Source organism: Gavia stellata, chromosome 5, assembly GCF_030936135.1.
Source record: "Gavia stellata isolate bGavSte3 chromosome 5, bGavSte3.hap2, whole genome shotgun sequence".
In the NCBI taxonomy this organism is placed as follows: Eukaryota; Metazoa; Chordata; class Aves; order Gaviiformes; family Gaviidae; genus Gavia; species Gavia stellata.
Genome location: NC_082598.1, coordinates 36,733,397 through 36,751,446, shown reverse-complemented (window position 1 = coordinate 36,751,446; position 18,050 = coordinate 36,733,397). Strand labels below are relative to the sequence as shown.

Genomic DNA, 18,050 nt, shown 5'->3' with positions numbered 1-18,050 from the left:
GTGCTTAGTTTACACTGCATGATGCTTTCCAGCCCCATGCAACTGAGCCTTCTCTTTCCCTCAGCCCTGACCCTCGCCCTAGGATCAGCCTCAGCCCTGGTGCTGCAGCCCTTCCTTTCCAAAAACAAGCCTTTCCAAGAGGAGGGTTAGAGAACCAGCCCTCTGTTGAGTTTGGCAGCCCCTTCCCAGCCCCAGCACAACAGCAGCTCTGGCCTTCTCTTCTGCCTAACCCAACTCTTCTTTCCCCACACTAAAAATTCATCAGATGATGGCTCTTCTCCCAGCGCCAAGTTTCCCTGGTCAGCCCCTTTCCAGCCTCTCTCCACCTGCAGCTCCCAGCCCCAACCACACCACTACCCGGAGGGCCAGCTGCAGGGCAGGGAACTTGCCACACAAAGAAGGGCTGAAGAAAGGGATTCATGAAGCCTAGAAGAGAATTTTCTTGCTGGAAATACTCAAGACTTGGTTTGATAGGGCCCTGGATAACCTACTCTAAGATCCTGCTTTCAACAGAAGGTTGGACCCAATGTGCCCCAGGTGTCCCTTCCAAGCCCCGGCTTGTCTGTGACCCTATGAGGTCCCTCCCTAACAAACAAGAGCCTGTCATCTTAAAAGGGGCTAGGAGATGCAACAGAGCAACTTCCAAACGTTAGCTGGGAGGTCTGGAAAAACTTCCAAAAACCAAAACAGACCGTGTTAAGAAAATATAAAAATAATCCCAAGTGACCCCCAAAACTAAGAAAACGAAACCTGCCATGAGCCTCATAACCCTGCTGGCAAAGGTCTCGGGATGCCAGAGACTCACTGTAACACCCCTGCACACACACGCGCGTAGACACAACCTCCTTGAGGAAGACCAAACCTTGTGGCCTCTGGACCCAGAGGGCCACTGGAAGGGTAAATGCACAACCAAATGACAGGGACAGAGACCAGAAAGTTTACATACAATGATTTTAACCATTACGAGTTTTCAGCCTCACTTCAAATGCTACTCGGGGCTTCCCCCTCCTCCCAACCCTAACCAAAGCTCTAACGTTGCCTTCCCAGGCCACTGGGCAGTGGGTTGGGAAGACTAAATTGCGATTTTCACACAGACTTGTGATGAAATTTGGAATTGTGGCATCAGGTTAAGAACACAGCAAAATCCTACTGTTTGCTTTCCCTTTTCAATAGCCAGTTAGTACATCTCCCTGTGATACAGCCATTTTGGTGCATGTTACTGCTCATCAGCCCAATATACACAGCACTCAGCTCAGCAATCTGTTGGGTTGGTATCAGAATAGTAATCACACCTGAAGGACACTGTGCCAACATATTTTACATACCTGAATCAACCTGTGCAACTTCCAACAGCTTAAAAAACCACAAGAGGGTAAGTGCTCTCAACTTCTGCCCATTCCAGTGACAGCCCAAAGCGTACAGCACTTCACAGAGTCTATGGCACAGCCCGTCCACCACCACCACGCAACCCTGCAAGCCACGGCACACCCTTTATCAGATACTCAACAGCTTCGCTCAAAGACCCAGCAGAATCAGAACTTGCCATCACGTGGTAGATGTTGAAAGCCTTGGGGAATGTTTATTTGACTTCTGATTCATTCCACTAATAAGGAGTTATTGCTTGAAAGTCTGTAAACAAAGAGATTTTTCCGGACAAGGAAACTGCAAGCAAGCTAAACAGAGATCTATGAGGAATGGGGCAAGCACAGCTGAGCCTGTGTTGGGCGGGGGATGGACTTTCACAAGATCCCTTCCATGAGGTGACTTGCTCAAAGCCCAACCACAGAACAACAGCAAAGGAGATGCCCCAACTCCCAATCTCTGCACATGAGGCCAAACTTGAGTACGCCACCTTTAAACTCTAGTTCCTCTTTCCGCCTTGAGCTGCCTCAAGCAGAGTACTTCCCATCCTGTTAGATGAGTACTCCAGAAATTTTAAAGGCAGTTCACGCTAATTGCTCACTCCAAGAGGGCACATTCATCTATCAAACCCATGCCATCTGGGGCTTCTGAAAGATTAAAAAAGAGAGACAAACAAGATGATTATTAAAAATTTAACTATATACCATATTTATTATCAATCCACAGGATAATCTGATTGCTACATGAGCTCATAAAAGCTATTTCACCTTTACAAAATTAAAAAAAAAATGTGCCACAAGGATGTAATAACTGCTGATAACCAAGGACTGAATCTTAAAATTATAAATTTGCTGTAGAAAAGATTAAAAAAAATTATATTCACTTTAGAATTTTACTTTGAATAAAATATTCCCCTGTATAAAAAATAAAAAAGCTTGCTCTGGTTAGAATTAGAGTATTTTTCTTTTTTTTAAATCTGGGAATTTGCATAATATCTCTGTAATAGGTTTCTTTTTTTTTTTTCCTATTGTACCACGCGGCATTCAAGCATAGCAGATTAGAAACAAACATGAGAAAAGCAGTCTTAAAATGTATGAAACCCACATGGGAAGTTTTAACTTCCTTTCCTTTCCTCTATTCTTTAAAGACACTTTAGCAAGAATAGCCGTGGAAAAGAATACAGGTGGGGAGGGACCTTCAATGTGCCATTAAGTAGAGCAAGGTAATAAAAGGCCTTTCGTAAGTGCTTTCTTAATAAGGTGCAGAAGCAGACTGCAACGTTGCTAGTACTGCACTATGTACAATATTCACAATAGATTTTTCTTTATTTAAAAATATTCCAGCTAGTTCACATTTTCTCTTCCATTCTGAGGCTTTCAGTTCCATCACAGCCTTGACAGCAAGAAGCGCAGCAGCACCACTTCCCTTGTGGTCAGTTGGTCCTCTTATGAAACACTGGAACCTGCGAGTGGGCCAAAGCTCTTGGGCTTTTTTCCTATGTAGCAACCTTGGAAGTCCGCCTGGGTTCAGGTGTACATACTGACGGCTGGAGTCCTGAGTTAAAAACACTCCGGCACTGGAGTCGGACACAGCAATGTTTTATATTGCCAAGGCTTTACCTTAGATTTGTCTCGTGTGCGTCAAGGGATGAACCTCTCCTAGAGAAACGTAAAATACAAAACCAACCAAAACAAAGCTAAAAAACCACACCGCCAATGGCTTAGCAGCTCTTGACTCTCGACTGGGTGATGTCTGACGTTTTCTTGATGACGCTGGCCCGTGTCTCACGGTCTGGCCGGCTGCTGCTCGTGGAGGCTGTGGACACTACTTGTGGCAGAGGGATGTCTGGGAAAGGGGGCCAGGAGCTGTTGTAAGGCAGTGGGCAGCTTTCTTCTTTGATGGTGACTTGGAGGTCAGGCTTGTTGGATACAAAAGTTGCCATGCTGGGAAGCATATGAGAAGTGTTCCTCATGCCCAGATTGCTGAGATACTGTTTGCCTTCAATGTTTTTCTTCTGCCAATGAAGTCGTCCCTAGAAAAGGGCGGCGGGAAAGGAGGGAAGACTATATGAGCAAATGTGACTTTGTGGAGCGCTCCGAGTAACAAGATGAAGACAGAAACATCCACAAATTACACAGGAATTACCCCATCTCTAAAAGCCTCTAGCTGCTGACTTTGAATGTCTTTGCTCTCAGGCACTTCTCCCTTTCTGAAGTTGTGTGCCTAAACCTTGGTGACTCTCCAGCACTCAAGAAGCTCTGCCCACTCTTCTGATGGAGAATAAAGGCCTTATTCCCAGTATGCCAGAGACAAAATTGGACATGGATGACCAAACACTGAAAGCTCCAAAACGGAAGTTACCAGAGAGAGCATCCTCCTGCCAACAGGCAGGCACAGAAACCCAAGACCTCTCTAACAGCACCACCCAAACAGGTAAGGCTGCCAGGAAAACCATTGTCACTTGACAGTGTGTCCATCATCACAGGGACGAGGTTTGCCAAGGAAAGATGAGCATTCAGTCCCTTCCCCATCACACATGCCGCAATGGCATGTTCTGTCAAAGGAGGTTTGGGGAATCATTACTGGCAGTCTACGTACAGGCTCCACCCTAACCAAGGCATGAGAGACAAACCCAAGCGGGTTAGCCGTGCTGCTATACAGCTGCACAACCTGCAGGTCTCCAAGAAGGAGAATACAGAGGGCTTTCAGGGGGGGACAGCAGGAGAGGGATTTGCAAGAGGCCTTCTGCAAAAATGCAGCTGGAGCACAGGGCATCTGAGTGCTTTCAGTGAGCTTCCCCCGGCCTCTAAGTACTCATGGAGATCGGTATGTCTGGTCACCTGATGGCAGCCCCAAAAGAAAAGACGAGTGCTGGTTTGGCACAGGTGCAGCTCAGGAAATGTTCATGGGGTGGGTATTTTCTCCACGGATTCCTTTCATCCAGCAATACCCACCTGACTGCTCAGGAAAGCTTTCTGCCTCACATACCTCAAACATTCAAGTTGCATTTCTATCATACATGTAATAAGCACTTCCTCCAGTTGTATGAGTTCAGGTGCCATTTAAAGAAAACAAAGCGAGCATGCTTTCAACCAAGACAAAATACTCACTGCCCAGCAATGTCATTGCATAGTCCATACACACACATATACACGCTTATATTCACGTAAGTCCACTGGTTTACTCCATATCAACAAACTAGCTAGCACTGTTGATGGCTCTCCAGAGTATTTTCTCATGCAAATTAATCTCCTTGTAGTTTGGACAGATGAGGAAGAAAGAACTTGTAGAGTCAGCCACTCTGCCAGACAATCATCCAAATGTCTGCCTCCCTTGAACCTTCCTGGTTTGTTTTTCTCCCCCAGCTATTATTAAAATGAATACTCCACTGGTAGACAGAGTTGCAAACAGAGAAGTGTGAAGAATAACTCAAGACATTGTTCTTGAGACCTTGCTCTGAAGTGCGAAAAATCCAGAAAACACTTACCTCTGCATTTTCTTCATCACTTGGAACACTATCGGTAGTTTCACTTTCTGTCAAACAAAACAGAAACAAAAATGAAAATCACGTTATTCTGTCTACAGCAGCAAAATCCAGCTCAAGAGGCCTGATCCACTTCCAACAAGTGGAAGTAGACAGAGTCATGCCAAACAGCCAGAGAACAACAGAGAACCATGGAACCCCTGCCACAGCAATCAATCCAAAGGCTAGACAGCACAGCTGCATTGAACTGGAGTAAATTCACATGGTTATCACAGTTAACATGGCTATACCCTGGAAAAGACAGCAATGGAGAAGGAAGAAGTAGGTCTGTGCTTTCTGGGCAGAGGGAAAAGCCTCCTGCAAGAGGGGGATGCCCCCTCTTCCTCGCCCTCTCTTGGCAGCTCCAGGCCTGGCAAAGAGCAAAGTTCTGTCCAAATCCTTATTTTTATCTCCCTGCAAAACGAGCAACCACTCCACCCCAGAGGAGATAAGTGTGTTTTTGTTTCATGAACTCTTATCTCAGCCTGCCGCCTCAAGGGCTTGTTGTCACTTCTGGCGCTTTATTACTGTTGTTATACTTTGTTCTCGTTTCGCTTTTGCCACCCATGCCCAGCCCCCCCCAGCCTATTTCTCAACCCTTCACCCACCACTCAAGCATGTAGAAACACTACTATCTCCAGCCCCATCACCTCCTCCTGCCACACATGGCCTCCCTCACCCTCATCACTTCAACCAGACTGCAAACACAGGGGCGCAGCTCCAGCAGGACAGCCATCCTCCTGCAGCTGTATCCTTCCCTTGCAGAAGAGCCGGAAATCCAGGAATGTTGACTGTATTTTCAAGCAAGTGTATCTGAATGCAGGTCTCCCAGCATCTGAGAGTCAGGCTCCTGGCCCATGGGCTGGTTGAGAGTGCCGTGCCTCAGATACATCCAAGATGGGGCACAAATGCCTCTTTTCAGGACCGGTCTGTGCCTTCCTGTTTCCTGGGAGGATAACACTAGGCATCTATCAGGCTACCGACAGGAAGAGGTCTTCCTCCAACCCCCCCAACCAGGGCTGAGCAGACAGGGTTCATCCACTCCTTGAGCCAGCAGGAGCCCAGAAATCACAAGGTTGAAGGAACAACATGATGAGTAACTGTAGCAGGCAAGAGAACTCTCAAGTCCCAATTTCCACTCTCCGCTCTGTGTTACACATTTTAGCCCATGCAGACTGCTTTGCACAGGCCCCGCACCCCTGCAACCATAAACCATGATCCTGCCTTCCCAGAGAGCAACCTCATGCTCTGCACTGGTCATAACATGAGTGCTAAGGGTGCATGGACTGTGCCTCGTCTCAGTGCACCCAAAGTCCCTCTGAAGCAAGGAAGTGGGCAGCTCAGCTACTCCAGACTACTACTTCCAAAGCCAGCACCTCCCCTACTCCAGAGTCTCCGCTGCAGCCTGCAGTAAGCAGAGGAGCAGTCCGAAAGGTTAAATCTAATTGCGAAGCCTTGTGAAGTTAACGCTCTGCAGGGCTTCTCATTCACTGGCCCAGGTAAAGAGAGATGTGCCAAGGTGATTAAGCTGGCTAATTAAGCCATACTGGGGGGGAGGAGAGGCAGAAATTAATGTGTGCAAAGGAGAAATGGCCCTGGAGATAGAATCAATAGGAGGAATCCACATAGAGACAAGAAACAGATATTCCTTGACATGAAGAAACATGTGGCAACAAAAAAAGAGTGATGCAGCTGAAAAGGAATCCATCCTTGGTGTTTATACATAGCAAAATGCTGAGCAAGAGATAGCACTATAGTTAGCAAAGCCAGGGAAGCTAGCCACTGAGGCATGGAAAGTTAGAGAGGTTATTTCAATCCACAGGTTATTTGAATCAGTGTCAAACACAAGAGGAGGCTGACAACAGCCTCGGTACTAAAAAAAATGGATTTAATAGACATCAGTGGAAATATGAGAAAACTCACAAGGGCCACTCATATCACTTGCCTGAGTAACCTCAGAAAGGAACCAGAGGTGTCTTTGAAATAAAACAGATTTATGTAGGACAGCTGATACCTCAGGCTACTTTTTGTTGTTGTTGTTGTTGTTTCAGAAGAGCAAAACTAACTGTTCCTGCACAGCTGTTACAGTTATACTCTTTCCTGCCATTCAGCGGTAGCACCTGACAGAGCAGGCAGCTCTACCCAGCAAACCCATGGAGCACAAGGCCAGGGCTCCTGTGGTTCTCCTTTACAGGCCTGTGTGGAGCAAGACAAAGCCAGAAATAGTCAGAAGAGTGTCCTACAAGTTGTGGGATTCTAACAAACCATAGACCCCTGTCCTCACTCCTGCCTCAAGAGCAAATGCATGCTTCAAAATACAGAGGTTCATAGAACAATTTGGGCTGGAACGGACCTCAGAGGGTCTATAGCCCAACCTCTTGCTTAAACAGGGCCAGCTACAGGACTGGATGAGGTTGCCCATGGCATTACCCAGTCAGGTCTTGAAAACCTCTGAGGATGGAGGCAGCACAACCTTTCTGGGCATCCTGCCTGACTGTCCTTGTGGTGAAAAAGGTGACATTTTTTCTTACATCCAGCTGGACCAAGTTCTCTTGTTGCAGTTTATGCCTCCCACCATGCATCACTGTGAAGAGCCTGGCTCTGCCTTCTCAATAACATTCCTGCAGGTAGGGGAAGGCTGCTATGAGGTCCTCAAAACGATCTCTTCTCCAGGCTGAACAAGCCCCAGTCCCTCAGTATCTCCTCACAGAGTGACTGCTCCACCCCTTGACCATCCTGGTAGCCTTTCCCTGAATTTGCTCCCATTTGTTTGTATCTTTTTTGGACTGGGGGGGCTCAAGACTGGACCCAATACTCCAGAGGTAGTGTAACTAGTGCTGAGTAGAGGGGGATAATCACTTACTGGCCATGCTCCTGAAAGCTGGCAGCCTTCTCTGTAGCTAGGGTGCTCTGCTGTCTCATGTTCAGTTCACGGCCCACCTGCATTTCTGCAGAGCTGCTCCCCACCCCATCAGCCCCAGCCTCTATTGCTGCAAAGGGCTCTTCCTTCCCAGGCACAGGACTTGGCATCTGTCCTTGCTGAATTTCCTAAGGTTTCTGCTGGCCAATTCCTGCAGACTCTCCAGGTCTCTCTGGATGGTGGTCCCGCCCTCAAGCATATCAACTGGTGTCCCCTATTTGGTCTCACCTGTAAACTTCACAAGTGTGTACTCCAACACCTCTTCTGCTCATTAATATATTAAATAGGACTTGTCCCAGGACAGACCCTTGCAGTACTCCACTTCTTGCTGGCCTCTAGCTAGAGTAACCAGGATCATCAAGAGCCACCTTGAGATGCATTCAAAAGCATGTCAGTGGCATGAAATCATCTCTGCATTATCTGAATAATGGGCTAGCAGGTCCTGGTATAAGTTAGGACAGCTGAAGGCCACCGGGATCCTACGACAACATAAGGGGATAGCAGAACTACTTCAGTCATGCCTCATTTTCCTTATGCAGGCTTGTTGCATTGACTTTAGGGGAGGTAGCTCACAACTTGCTTGTGTCAGGGTGGTTCTCCTGTCACCAGACCACCCCCCTCATCATCCCAGCCTAAGCAACCACCATGACTTTCAGACCAAGACAGTTACTTTTGTTTGCATTCCAAGAACTTAGATCCTGTAGCTGAGGTTAAAAGAAAGCATCACTGTGTTCACGCAGACTGGAAAAGTTTTGCAAGAAGCATATAGAAAGAGGACAAATGTTTCAAAGGCCCCATCTCCCAGCTGCTACTAAGTTAAAGCACCCTCATCCCCCTGCCTTAGATTTTGCAAAGTCCTTCTAAATGCTTTGGCCATTACAGACTAAACACATTAGGAAGCATAATCATTTATCAACATGTGTGAGACTAACACTGGAGGCTATTCAAAAGAACATCATACTATTCACCCTGACCTAAAGATAAAAATTACTAAATACATATTTTATAAAATGTGTCTGGAAGTAATTTCAGTCTAATGAGTCAAAGGCAAAACCATGTGTAAAATAATAAATTGCATGGGGAACAATTAATACTCAAGTTTGCCTAAAAATAAGACATTTGTGTTTCTACCCAGTCTCCTGAGGCTTGCAAGTTAGCAACACATTAAAAAAGGAAGGACAGGTTGGATCTGAAACTCTTTCTACTTTCCAATGTGGTTTTGCCCTGCTTCCTATGGAAATAAGCCTTATATGACTGCAGGGGCTCTATATAGCGTGCCCACGTTGCACTTCCGTCTGTTCTCCCCTAACAACTTCTGAACACGCTGTCAGACTTGGATAAGGGATAAATGAGCGCCAAAGACTCTTTAACTTCCTACCAGTTTTATGAAAATAAGGGGCCAGACAAAAAAGAGAAACCATTAGCACCCTGACTCGGGGAAAAGCTTGTTATCTCACCCCTTCTTAGATATCAGAGAATCCAGATGGGAGGCAGACGTTGGAAGCCAGACGTCCACAGCTCTGCTGCTTGCAGGACCGACCACTTGTTATCAGTCACTACATGGCTCTTCTAGTCTGCAGGCTATTTGTAACAAGACAGATCCACTCCCCCAGGGCCTTCAGCTCCACGTCTGCATTATATGCCATGACTACAGCCCTTAGCACTCTCTGCCTATTGTGCTAGACACTGAGGAAACATACAGCAGAGAAGACCTTTAATCCTTAGTAAGTCAGGGGACAAGGGGGACACATCAAATTTGCAGCACATCATTTGTACCACTGAAAATGCCCCTCTAATAAAAGATGAAAAAAACATCTCTGCATTACACCTAAAAAGGTTCTTTTTCCATCAGTCACAGGCTAAAATCTGCAGCTTACATTTCAACCTCAGATCTGGCGAGTTGTTTCCCAAGGTGAAATGAGTAGAGGACTGTGAGTTTTTGAGTTTCATTAAAAATGCAGAAGACAGACGAATAACCAGTTCTGGATCTTTGCCAGCTACCCTGAAGAGCCCCCTTTCCCACAGTGTCTTCCAAACATTTCCAAAAAAAAGAGCGTAAAGAAATGCCAGAATGCTTACCTGCATAGGACGAGACGGGGGAGATCTGTAGGGGGTACAGCTGGCTCATACTGAGGGGCTGTTCGTCACTTTCTGTTGTCACCTCTACTACCTGGCAAACATCAGGAGGATTGGCAACTATCACCTGCTCCTCGCTGCTGCCATCAAGGTGCGGCTGTCCTACAACTTGGGTTTAGAAATAAAAAATTGATTACTCATAACACCTCAACCCCGCTGGATCTATAAGAGCCTGTCCTTGGAGCTTGCTTGGTATTTGAGTGAGTTTTCAATACTTTCTCTCAGCACTTTCTTCCATGTGCACCACCTCCTTTCAATGGGACTTCTAAAGGAAACCTGTGTGATTTATTTAGTTTTCATCACCTTCAGAGATTTTTTTTTCCCCACTTGTGATGACTGAAAACGCCTAATGCTCCCCTGGCTCTCACACATAACGTCCTTGAGCCCTCCTTGACATACCAGCTGTCCAGAGGCTTTCCCAGGGAAGACCACAGCCACACTCCTCCTCCGCCCAGAAACATGGTCTCACCAGGACACCAGCAATCTCTCCTCAGCTGGGAAAGCATCCTCACCCAGCAAGCTGCCAACATCCCATTGCCTCTGGATGCTCTTGTGTAAATTATGCACCAGAAGATCAGAACTGGCATGCAAAAAACTGGCCACGTAGTCATGTAAAACACGGTGGGACTCTGATTTATACATGTCACAAATCTGTGAAAAATGTCTCCTTCAGTTAGATGCTTATTCTCACTGATCCTTGCAATGTCTGTGACTAAAAGCTACAGTCTGGTTAGTAACTAACAGAGGGTTTTCCTATTCCTCCAGGCACATGATATTTAATACCAAAGGAACATTATTTATTTCTACAAAGTGAAGGCACCATGAACGCTTTGCAAGTGACCTGAAATGCTTTGCAGATATTAACTGTGCTACACAACATCCTTTTGAAACAGGGGAATAAACCAAGGTACCAAGAAGCTACTGAGCAAAGCAAAACTACAGTGAAAGCCAGAATCTCACTTCTCTGGAGCTGCTTGAGACAATCCCCTCTGTCTTGTACAACTCCCCTATCGATTCCAGCAGTACGAATACATGACAACTGCATTAATCCAGCACAGAGCTGAAAGCCACTAAATAGATTTGAAGAGCACACAGGGATGGAGCTGTCTCAGAAGATGGTTAACCTGAATCCACAGTTGTCCAAGAGAAAGGGAAGGACTACAGATATTCTTTCACTGAAACATAAAGCTTCAAAAGGAACAATCTTAATACAGGCGAATTCTGTACAAACACAGTGCTGTGTTGTTAGAAATTCAGACAGTACATTTTTTTCTAGACCCATGATGGGAAAAAAAATTAGGCAATGAAACACAGTAGATCTTGAAATTCTTTTAAGTGACCTAAGCACTCTAATCATTAATTTTAAAAAAGGCAAAAGACAGCCTCTGTTCCTGGATGAACTAAGACAAATATGCATGAATGCACATGTACATACACACAATCCATTCCTGCCTTCTATCTTTAGACAAGGCTAGAAGAACATGACTTTCTGAAAAAGTGACACGTTTTTCTCCCAGAGAAAAGCTGCGTATCATTTTGCTTTGTGACGTGCCAGGTAACCTCTGTAAAGTCCCCCAAAGCTGGATGTATATTTTATGAGACAACTCCAGCATAAAGAAAATTACATAAATAGTGGATAGTGGTTTTTTTAGAAGTTGAATCACTACAATCACTATGATTTTGTTCCAGATATTTTGTTTCCACTGTATTTCCACCTTTGCTGGTTCTGAAACAATCTGATTTTTATTGAGTGGGGTGCGGGGGCCAAGAGCACACACACACAGAGTTAATTTTTATCTAGGAGAAACCAATGTTGTGCAACCTCGTCAGGGTATGAGAAGGCCATCTGCACTGTTTTATCTTCCTCCTCAGTACCTGATGAATTCTTACCCACCCCAAGAGATAACTTGCACAGTGAAAATTACTGCTCACTTGGGCAATATGCCACCACTTTCCTGTGAGCTGCACGTATGTCAGAAACACTGCAAGTGCTCTTCATCTTTCTTCCCCTCCAGCTGACTTCCCTCCTTTCTGCAGAACAGATCTAGTTTACCCTTTTTTCCCCATTTACATTTAAATCCTGCTTGCAGTCCTAAATAAGGACTTCTCTCTCCAGTCTGGATAAGCAGCACAATTCACAAGACATTAATTAAACAACACTGGATGACAGCTACCCACCTGAGCCTTGCTGTCCTACCCCTGAAAATGGATTCTGTGAGTCCAGAGAAAAATGAAAGCCCTTAAGGTGCAAATTCAGTCCTGTTCCTCTGAACATCTTGCTTGGTTTCCACCACAGACCTTTGACCATTCTTAGATGTTGATGTTTCCACTATGTGTCCTGTCCTGTAAATTACTGAGATCTTCTAGGGTGCAACATGCATTGATCTCATCATAAAATCGAGCAGGAGTTCAGGACACACTGTACTGTAGAAAACTGAGATGTCTGCAGCAAAATTACTCTCTCTGATGTTAGTGGATTTTGGGGAACACCAGGTACATTCCAAAGACTGCTGTTAACTGATCTCTGTTTGACTTTAAGACTGTAAAATAAAGCAAAAGTGTATGAAGCTTCTTCCTTGGGACTGCATATTGGCTTTTGCGTGTTTCAGATTTGTTTATGAGTCAGTGTCCCAGTTTCGGCTGGGATAGAGTTAATTTTCTTCCTAGTAGCTGGTATAGTACTGTGTTTTGGATTTAGGATGAGAGTAATGTTGATAACACACTGATGTTTTAGTTGTTGCAGAGCTGCGCTTACACAAAGTCAAAGACTTTTCAGCTTCCCACACTGCCCTGCCAAGTGCACAAGAAGCTGGGAGGGGACACAGCCGGGACAGCTGACCCCAACTGACCAAAGGGATATTCCATACCATATGATGTCACGCTCAACAAAAAAACCTGGGGTGGGGCTGCTGCTCGGGAACTGGCTGGGCATCAGTCAGCAGGTGGTGAGCAACTGCATTGTGCATCACTTGTTGTATATATTTTTTTATCACTGTTACTATTATCTTCCTTTTCTGTCCTATTAAATTGTTTTTATCTCAACCCATGAGTTTTACCTTTTCGCCCATTCTCTTCCCCATCCCACTGGGGGGAGTGAGCAAGCGGCCATGTGGTGCTTAATTGCTGGCTGGGGTTAAACCACGACAGTCAGTTAGTAAATAGGAAGCACTAATAGCACTACAGTGCTATTCCTTCAAGTTATAAAACCCTCTGTAATAGTAGGAGCAACAATCATGTTCTAACACTCTTACAAAGCAACAGCTGATTAAATGAACTGCCATAAAGAGAGGAAAACTACTCACAAACTCCTCAGTCACAGACGTACTTGAGGGGAATGACTATGCAAAGCCCTGCAACCTAATGGGCATCAAAAATAGTCACTGCACATAATTTCTGCCATCTCTCCAAACAGAAGACTAACATATTTTTCAAACACTTTTCCAACATATATAGAAGCGGAATTCTAGAGAAAATGGTATATGGGTCACACTTCTAGGAGCTCCCGCTGCAGTGGCAACCTCAGCCAAAAAAGAGCTGTCAAAAAACAGCCCAGTTATTCTACTGAGAACCAATTATTCACATGCTGAGATGACAGCTAATTCCTAATGTACCAGTTTCTAAACGCAGTCTTCGCTGATCCTTGTTGTTAGCTCAGCGATGTTAAGAACTAACTCTGCTGCTGAGGTACCAGTAGAAAGAACCAAGTTCCTCCATTTCATCTGCAGCCTTAAACTCCCAAATAAAACAGTACCCTATACAAACGTCTGCTTTGAGCAATGGGAAACTGCCATCCAACTGCAGTTTAACTCCCGTGTGACACTGGCTACAGTTTCCTCATAGCTGAGGACTATCCTGTGGAGTAAGTTCATGTCAGGAAAAGCCACCTGAGCATGTCTGTAAGTGCTCTGCTCTCTCTAAGAGGAACCACCACACTGCCACAGTGCTGCTCACTGTCTCTGCAAGGTGGTGGGGCTGACCTGCAACCTCGTGTGACTTAGGCTAGTGAAAAATGTGTTGACCTGACTGTAACCATGGTGTTATCCAAAGTGCAAAATGCTGATGGAAAATTGAGTTTGGCAGAGTCAAAGGAGTTTTTGAAGTCACCTGTATGCTTAGCATATAAGAAAAGCATAGGAGTACTTACCTACAAAGTTCACTGTACTGTCAACTTCATTTTTTATACTGGAGGACAGGAAATAGTCAGAAGTGACATCATTTAGCCCATTAATCCCAAAAGATGATTCAACTGGCTCTTGCTAGAATGAAAACAGTACAGTTGGGTCAGGTTTGATTTATTTTAGGAGCCTGGACTCAGTTAATCTCTTTGTTCTGAGATGGTAATAACGCGTATCACTTCTGCCTGCCATATACTCCCTGTTCTCTGCTAGACACAGTCTTAGAATGAGTATTTCGGGTGTCTGAGAAGAAGCCAGAGTCTACTCCATTTCCAAATCTTCTGCTTTGAAACAAAAGCTTTTTTTAATTTTCAGATTTAGAGTGAGCCTTCAGAGAGCAAGAAATTAGTGTGCTATTTACTACAAGAGATTAACATTTGGAACAAATAAGGAAGAAACACTGCTTTAAAACAGTACTCTTTAATATTCATCCTCATTCCCCTCCAAACATGCTGTACCTCTTAGAGCTCTCTGAAAGGAAGCCTTAGCTTCTGTACAGCAATTACTAAATTCTAGCCTTAATTTTTCTCTGCAGCAAGCCTGAAAGCAAACCGAAGTGTTTACACTAAATATAGCCTTTTAGATCACATCATAAACATTACCACAGGGCAATACCGTTGGGAAAACACCACCTGTTCTACACAGACTGAGCTTTCCACAGGATGCATCTCTGTAGGTCTGGTATACTCGCGTGGGAATCTAAAAAACTCCCTTCAGAACAGACACCAAAAAGTTTAATTCCATAAACTCAGGATTTCTTTAAAAAGCTATAAACACATTTAAAGGATTATCTAGAGGTCCCACCTCCTCCTTGGTATTGGCTCCCTTACGGGGTTATCGGTGACAAAGTCTGAAGTCTTCTGCTCTTACTCTGGGCTGGCAGTGCCAGCCCTGCAAGGGATGTTCTGCCTTGCTGCTGACCCAGAGACATCTGCAGAGAGGTGCAAAGCTACCAGTTGGATCTGATGCCACGCCATGCCCATTTTCACTGCTCCAAAGCATTTCCGCAAGGGCAGGACAACGGTGAACCTCAAGACTTGTGGTGCCAGCCCTTCATAGTCCTAACCATATGAACAGTCATCATGGGGACAAAAAACTGGGGACAGCATCACAGGTCTTTCCTGGATGACTCATGTTGTGATTGTGATCCACTCAAAAAGACCTGTCACTTCGACACAAGTCTGCACCTTCCCAGCCATTAAGCAAGGCAAATGCACACTCTGTCCCAAGACCCCTCTGCACATCAGAAGAGTGCAAAGTTAGTGCTAATGGCAACTAGGGCTTTGATGAGCTGCACCGGTTGTGTCGACCTGCAGGTCAGAGTTGGAAAGCCAGAAAAGATAAAATTAGCTGCTATTGATCCACTGAGGATCAATGACTACAGAAACAGGTTAGGGCTGCACACTGGAGCCCTGAGCCTCTGGTGTTGTGCAATGCCCCAGCAAACACAGCAGCCCCCATGGGAACGCTGGGAACGCAGCACCTTGCTCAGCTTTACTGAGGCTTGGTTACAGGGAAATTTATTTAGTAGCTGCTTTCAAGCTGCAGAAACCAATATGCATCCTGGAACTCGGGTGATGGTGCCAGATCAACGAAGGGACTTGGACACTGGCACAGCTGGTGTTAAATCACCTAAATTTTCAGTGTCCAGATGCCTGCTGGAAGCCTAAGCTAAATGCATGGGGAAAGGCATCACTTAGAATTTAACAAACGTCTCAACAGGGAGCTGCATGCACTGTCAAAAGGATACATCTATGATAAGGCAGAAATTAAGCCTCAGGCAGGCAGTTTAGCCCTTAATTTTGTTTCAAAGGGAAGAGCCTGTTTTTATCTAGGCTACTCAGACACTTACATCCTTCTCCCATTGCTGAGAATTCACGTTTTAATGGAGAGACACTGTTTGCCCCAAAGCCCAGTGGTCAGAGATCTACCTGTGAGGTGGGAGACCTGCTGGCAGCCCCCCTGGCCTAATGCAGAGCAGGAATTTGGTAAGGACCAGGTCTCTCACATCCAGGGGGACAAGTAGGGAAGTGCCCTGAGCACCCTGCTCAAGCTCAGAAAGGCCTGGCAGGGCTCTTCACCCCCACCAGCACCTGCTGTGGGTGCCCACAGGGTCCAGTAGTGGCAACAGCAGAGAGCTCAATGCGAGACTCTTGCTATGCTGAAGTCCCTTTGCAGATCTGCACTCGGATCCTCAGCTTCTCCCTCTGCTGATATTTACCCCATTGCAGTTACCAGGCAGATCGTGGAGCAGCCTCCCACTCACCTCCACTGAAAAGAGGTTTTCAGGGTAACTGCAAGACGTTCAATGCAAAACACACAACTCAGATCTCAGGAATTCACATCACCAAGCAAAGCAATTATAAGCAGCTTTCAATGCTCAGAAATGTGCATTTGCATTAATTCATCCACCACCCTTCTCCACTATTATAGCCTTCAACATTCAATAGTCAGTCTAACAGTAGCTGAGCATGGAAGGAGCATCTATTTTAAAATCCAGGAGTACCAGGAGGCCAGCTCTTGTATGCATTTGTCAGAATAAGGGGGAACAGACAGGAATACTATCTGGCCCCAGCTCAAAGCCTACAAGAGCTAAGTAGCCATATCATAGTTGGTGGCTGGTGAGCCGTATACCTGTAGTAGGTATCGCTGGTAGGTGTACATGCTAGAGGCACGGCCAACTCAGCTCACTGCTCCTGCGTTGCCTGGCCTAATGCTTCTGTGCAGCTCAGGGCAAGCGAGCTGGAGGAAAGTGCTCCCAAAAGCTGCGAGCATCGCCCCACTGTCATCTACTCCCAGGCCTAACACCACATGTACTAATCTCCCAGGCATCACTGGGACTCCCTCAGCAATGACTATTTGTGAGATTAATCTTAATGGAGAGGACAAGATTGTTCAAGCGCCTCTACAGCTTTTCAGGCATGTAGTATTTTGACTAAAAGAAAGATTACGAAGGAGGGGAATGGCAAAGTGCTGCTGCCAGCTTTGGCAGGCATCACATGCTGCTCTGCTCTGACCGAAGGAATTTACTGGCTCCTTCTGAAGACAGGCTACCATCAGAGTCACATTATAACAAGCACACATGGCTGCGTGATCCAGATAGGATGATTAAAAAGGGGTTCCTTTAAGACAATTTAAAAATCACAGTGTTCTGACAAGTAACTCCACAAGTCACAACTGCTGGGACAGCGTCTGCCTTCCAAACCTGATTTCAATGCAGGAGTTTTCCCAGGCCTCCGTGTTCACCTGGCCCAGAGCATCTCCTGGCCAGCAGGTGCAGAACCTGCACCCAGGCATGGGTGGCACAGCCCTTTACAAGCGAGCAGCAGAGGACCAAGCTGCCCTCCTGCTGCAGACACGGCTGCTACATGCAAGCCAAGAACACCAACTTTACTGAAGGCTGAAAGTCTGAAACCTTTGTGATTTGCTTTTTGAAAAAATCGAAGGTGGACCAAATCCTGCCAGTGTGTAATACTGACCACCTCACAGAGGCGCCTGGCAGAAGTGCGAAAGCTAGGAAACACCACGCTTTGCAGAGAAAGCTAACGTCAGTCTGGGTCCATGCTCTGAACGAGCAGAAATCTCAGGCAGTGACTGAGAAGCTTTACAACTGAGGTCTTCTAACTGACAAAACATGAGCAGAAGGTGCAACTCTGACAGAACTTCACACCCTTGCCTAAACGAAAATGAATTTCCAATGCCTTACGCACAGAAATTAATTGCTCCAAAAGGTAGCTCTATTGTTCAGAAGCATTCCTTCCATAATTACTGTATTTCTACTTACACAGACAAACAAATGGCAAATGTATTGCTGAGGCTGCCAGTTTTCCAACCTCCAGGCGTTGTAACACAAGGGCTGTGTCAACCGATGACGTCAGTCACGGTTCTAACAGCCTTCACGTTTTTAAAAAAAACACCCAAACATCCCATGTAA

General features: G+C 45.7%; 1 protein-coding gene across 2 annotated transcripts in view; it reads right to left on the bottom strand.

Moving 5' to 3' along the window:
* Window positions 1–2,362: 2,362 nt before the first annotated feature.
* Window positions 2,363–18,050, bottom strand: part of IRF2 (interferon regulatory factor 2) — a 43,538-nt gene continuing 27,850 nt past the window's right edge. For both annotated transcript variants that reach the window (XM_059817802.1, XM_009808886.2), the window contains exons 6-9: window positions 14,086–14,197; window positions 9,885–10,049; window positions 4,850–4,896; window positions 2,363–3,394 (exon numbers count right to left, since the gene is read on the bottom strand). In XM_059817802.1, coding sequence (XP_059673785.1) covers window positions 3,083–3,394; window positions 4,850–4,896; window positions 9,885–10,049; window positions 14,086–14,197 — 636 coding nt within the window. In that variant the 3' untranslated portion in view covers window positions 2,363–3,082. The remainder of the gene's footprint in view (window positions 3,395–4,849; window positions 4,897–9,884; window positions 10,050–14,085; window positions 14,198–18,050) is intronic.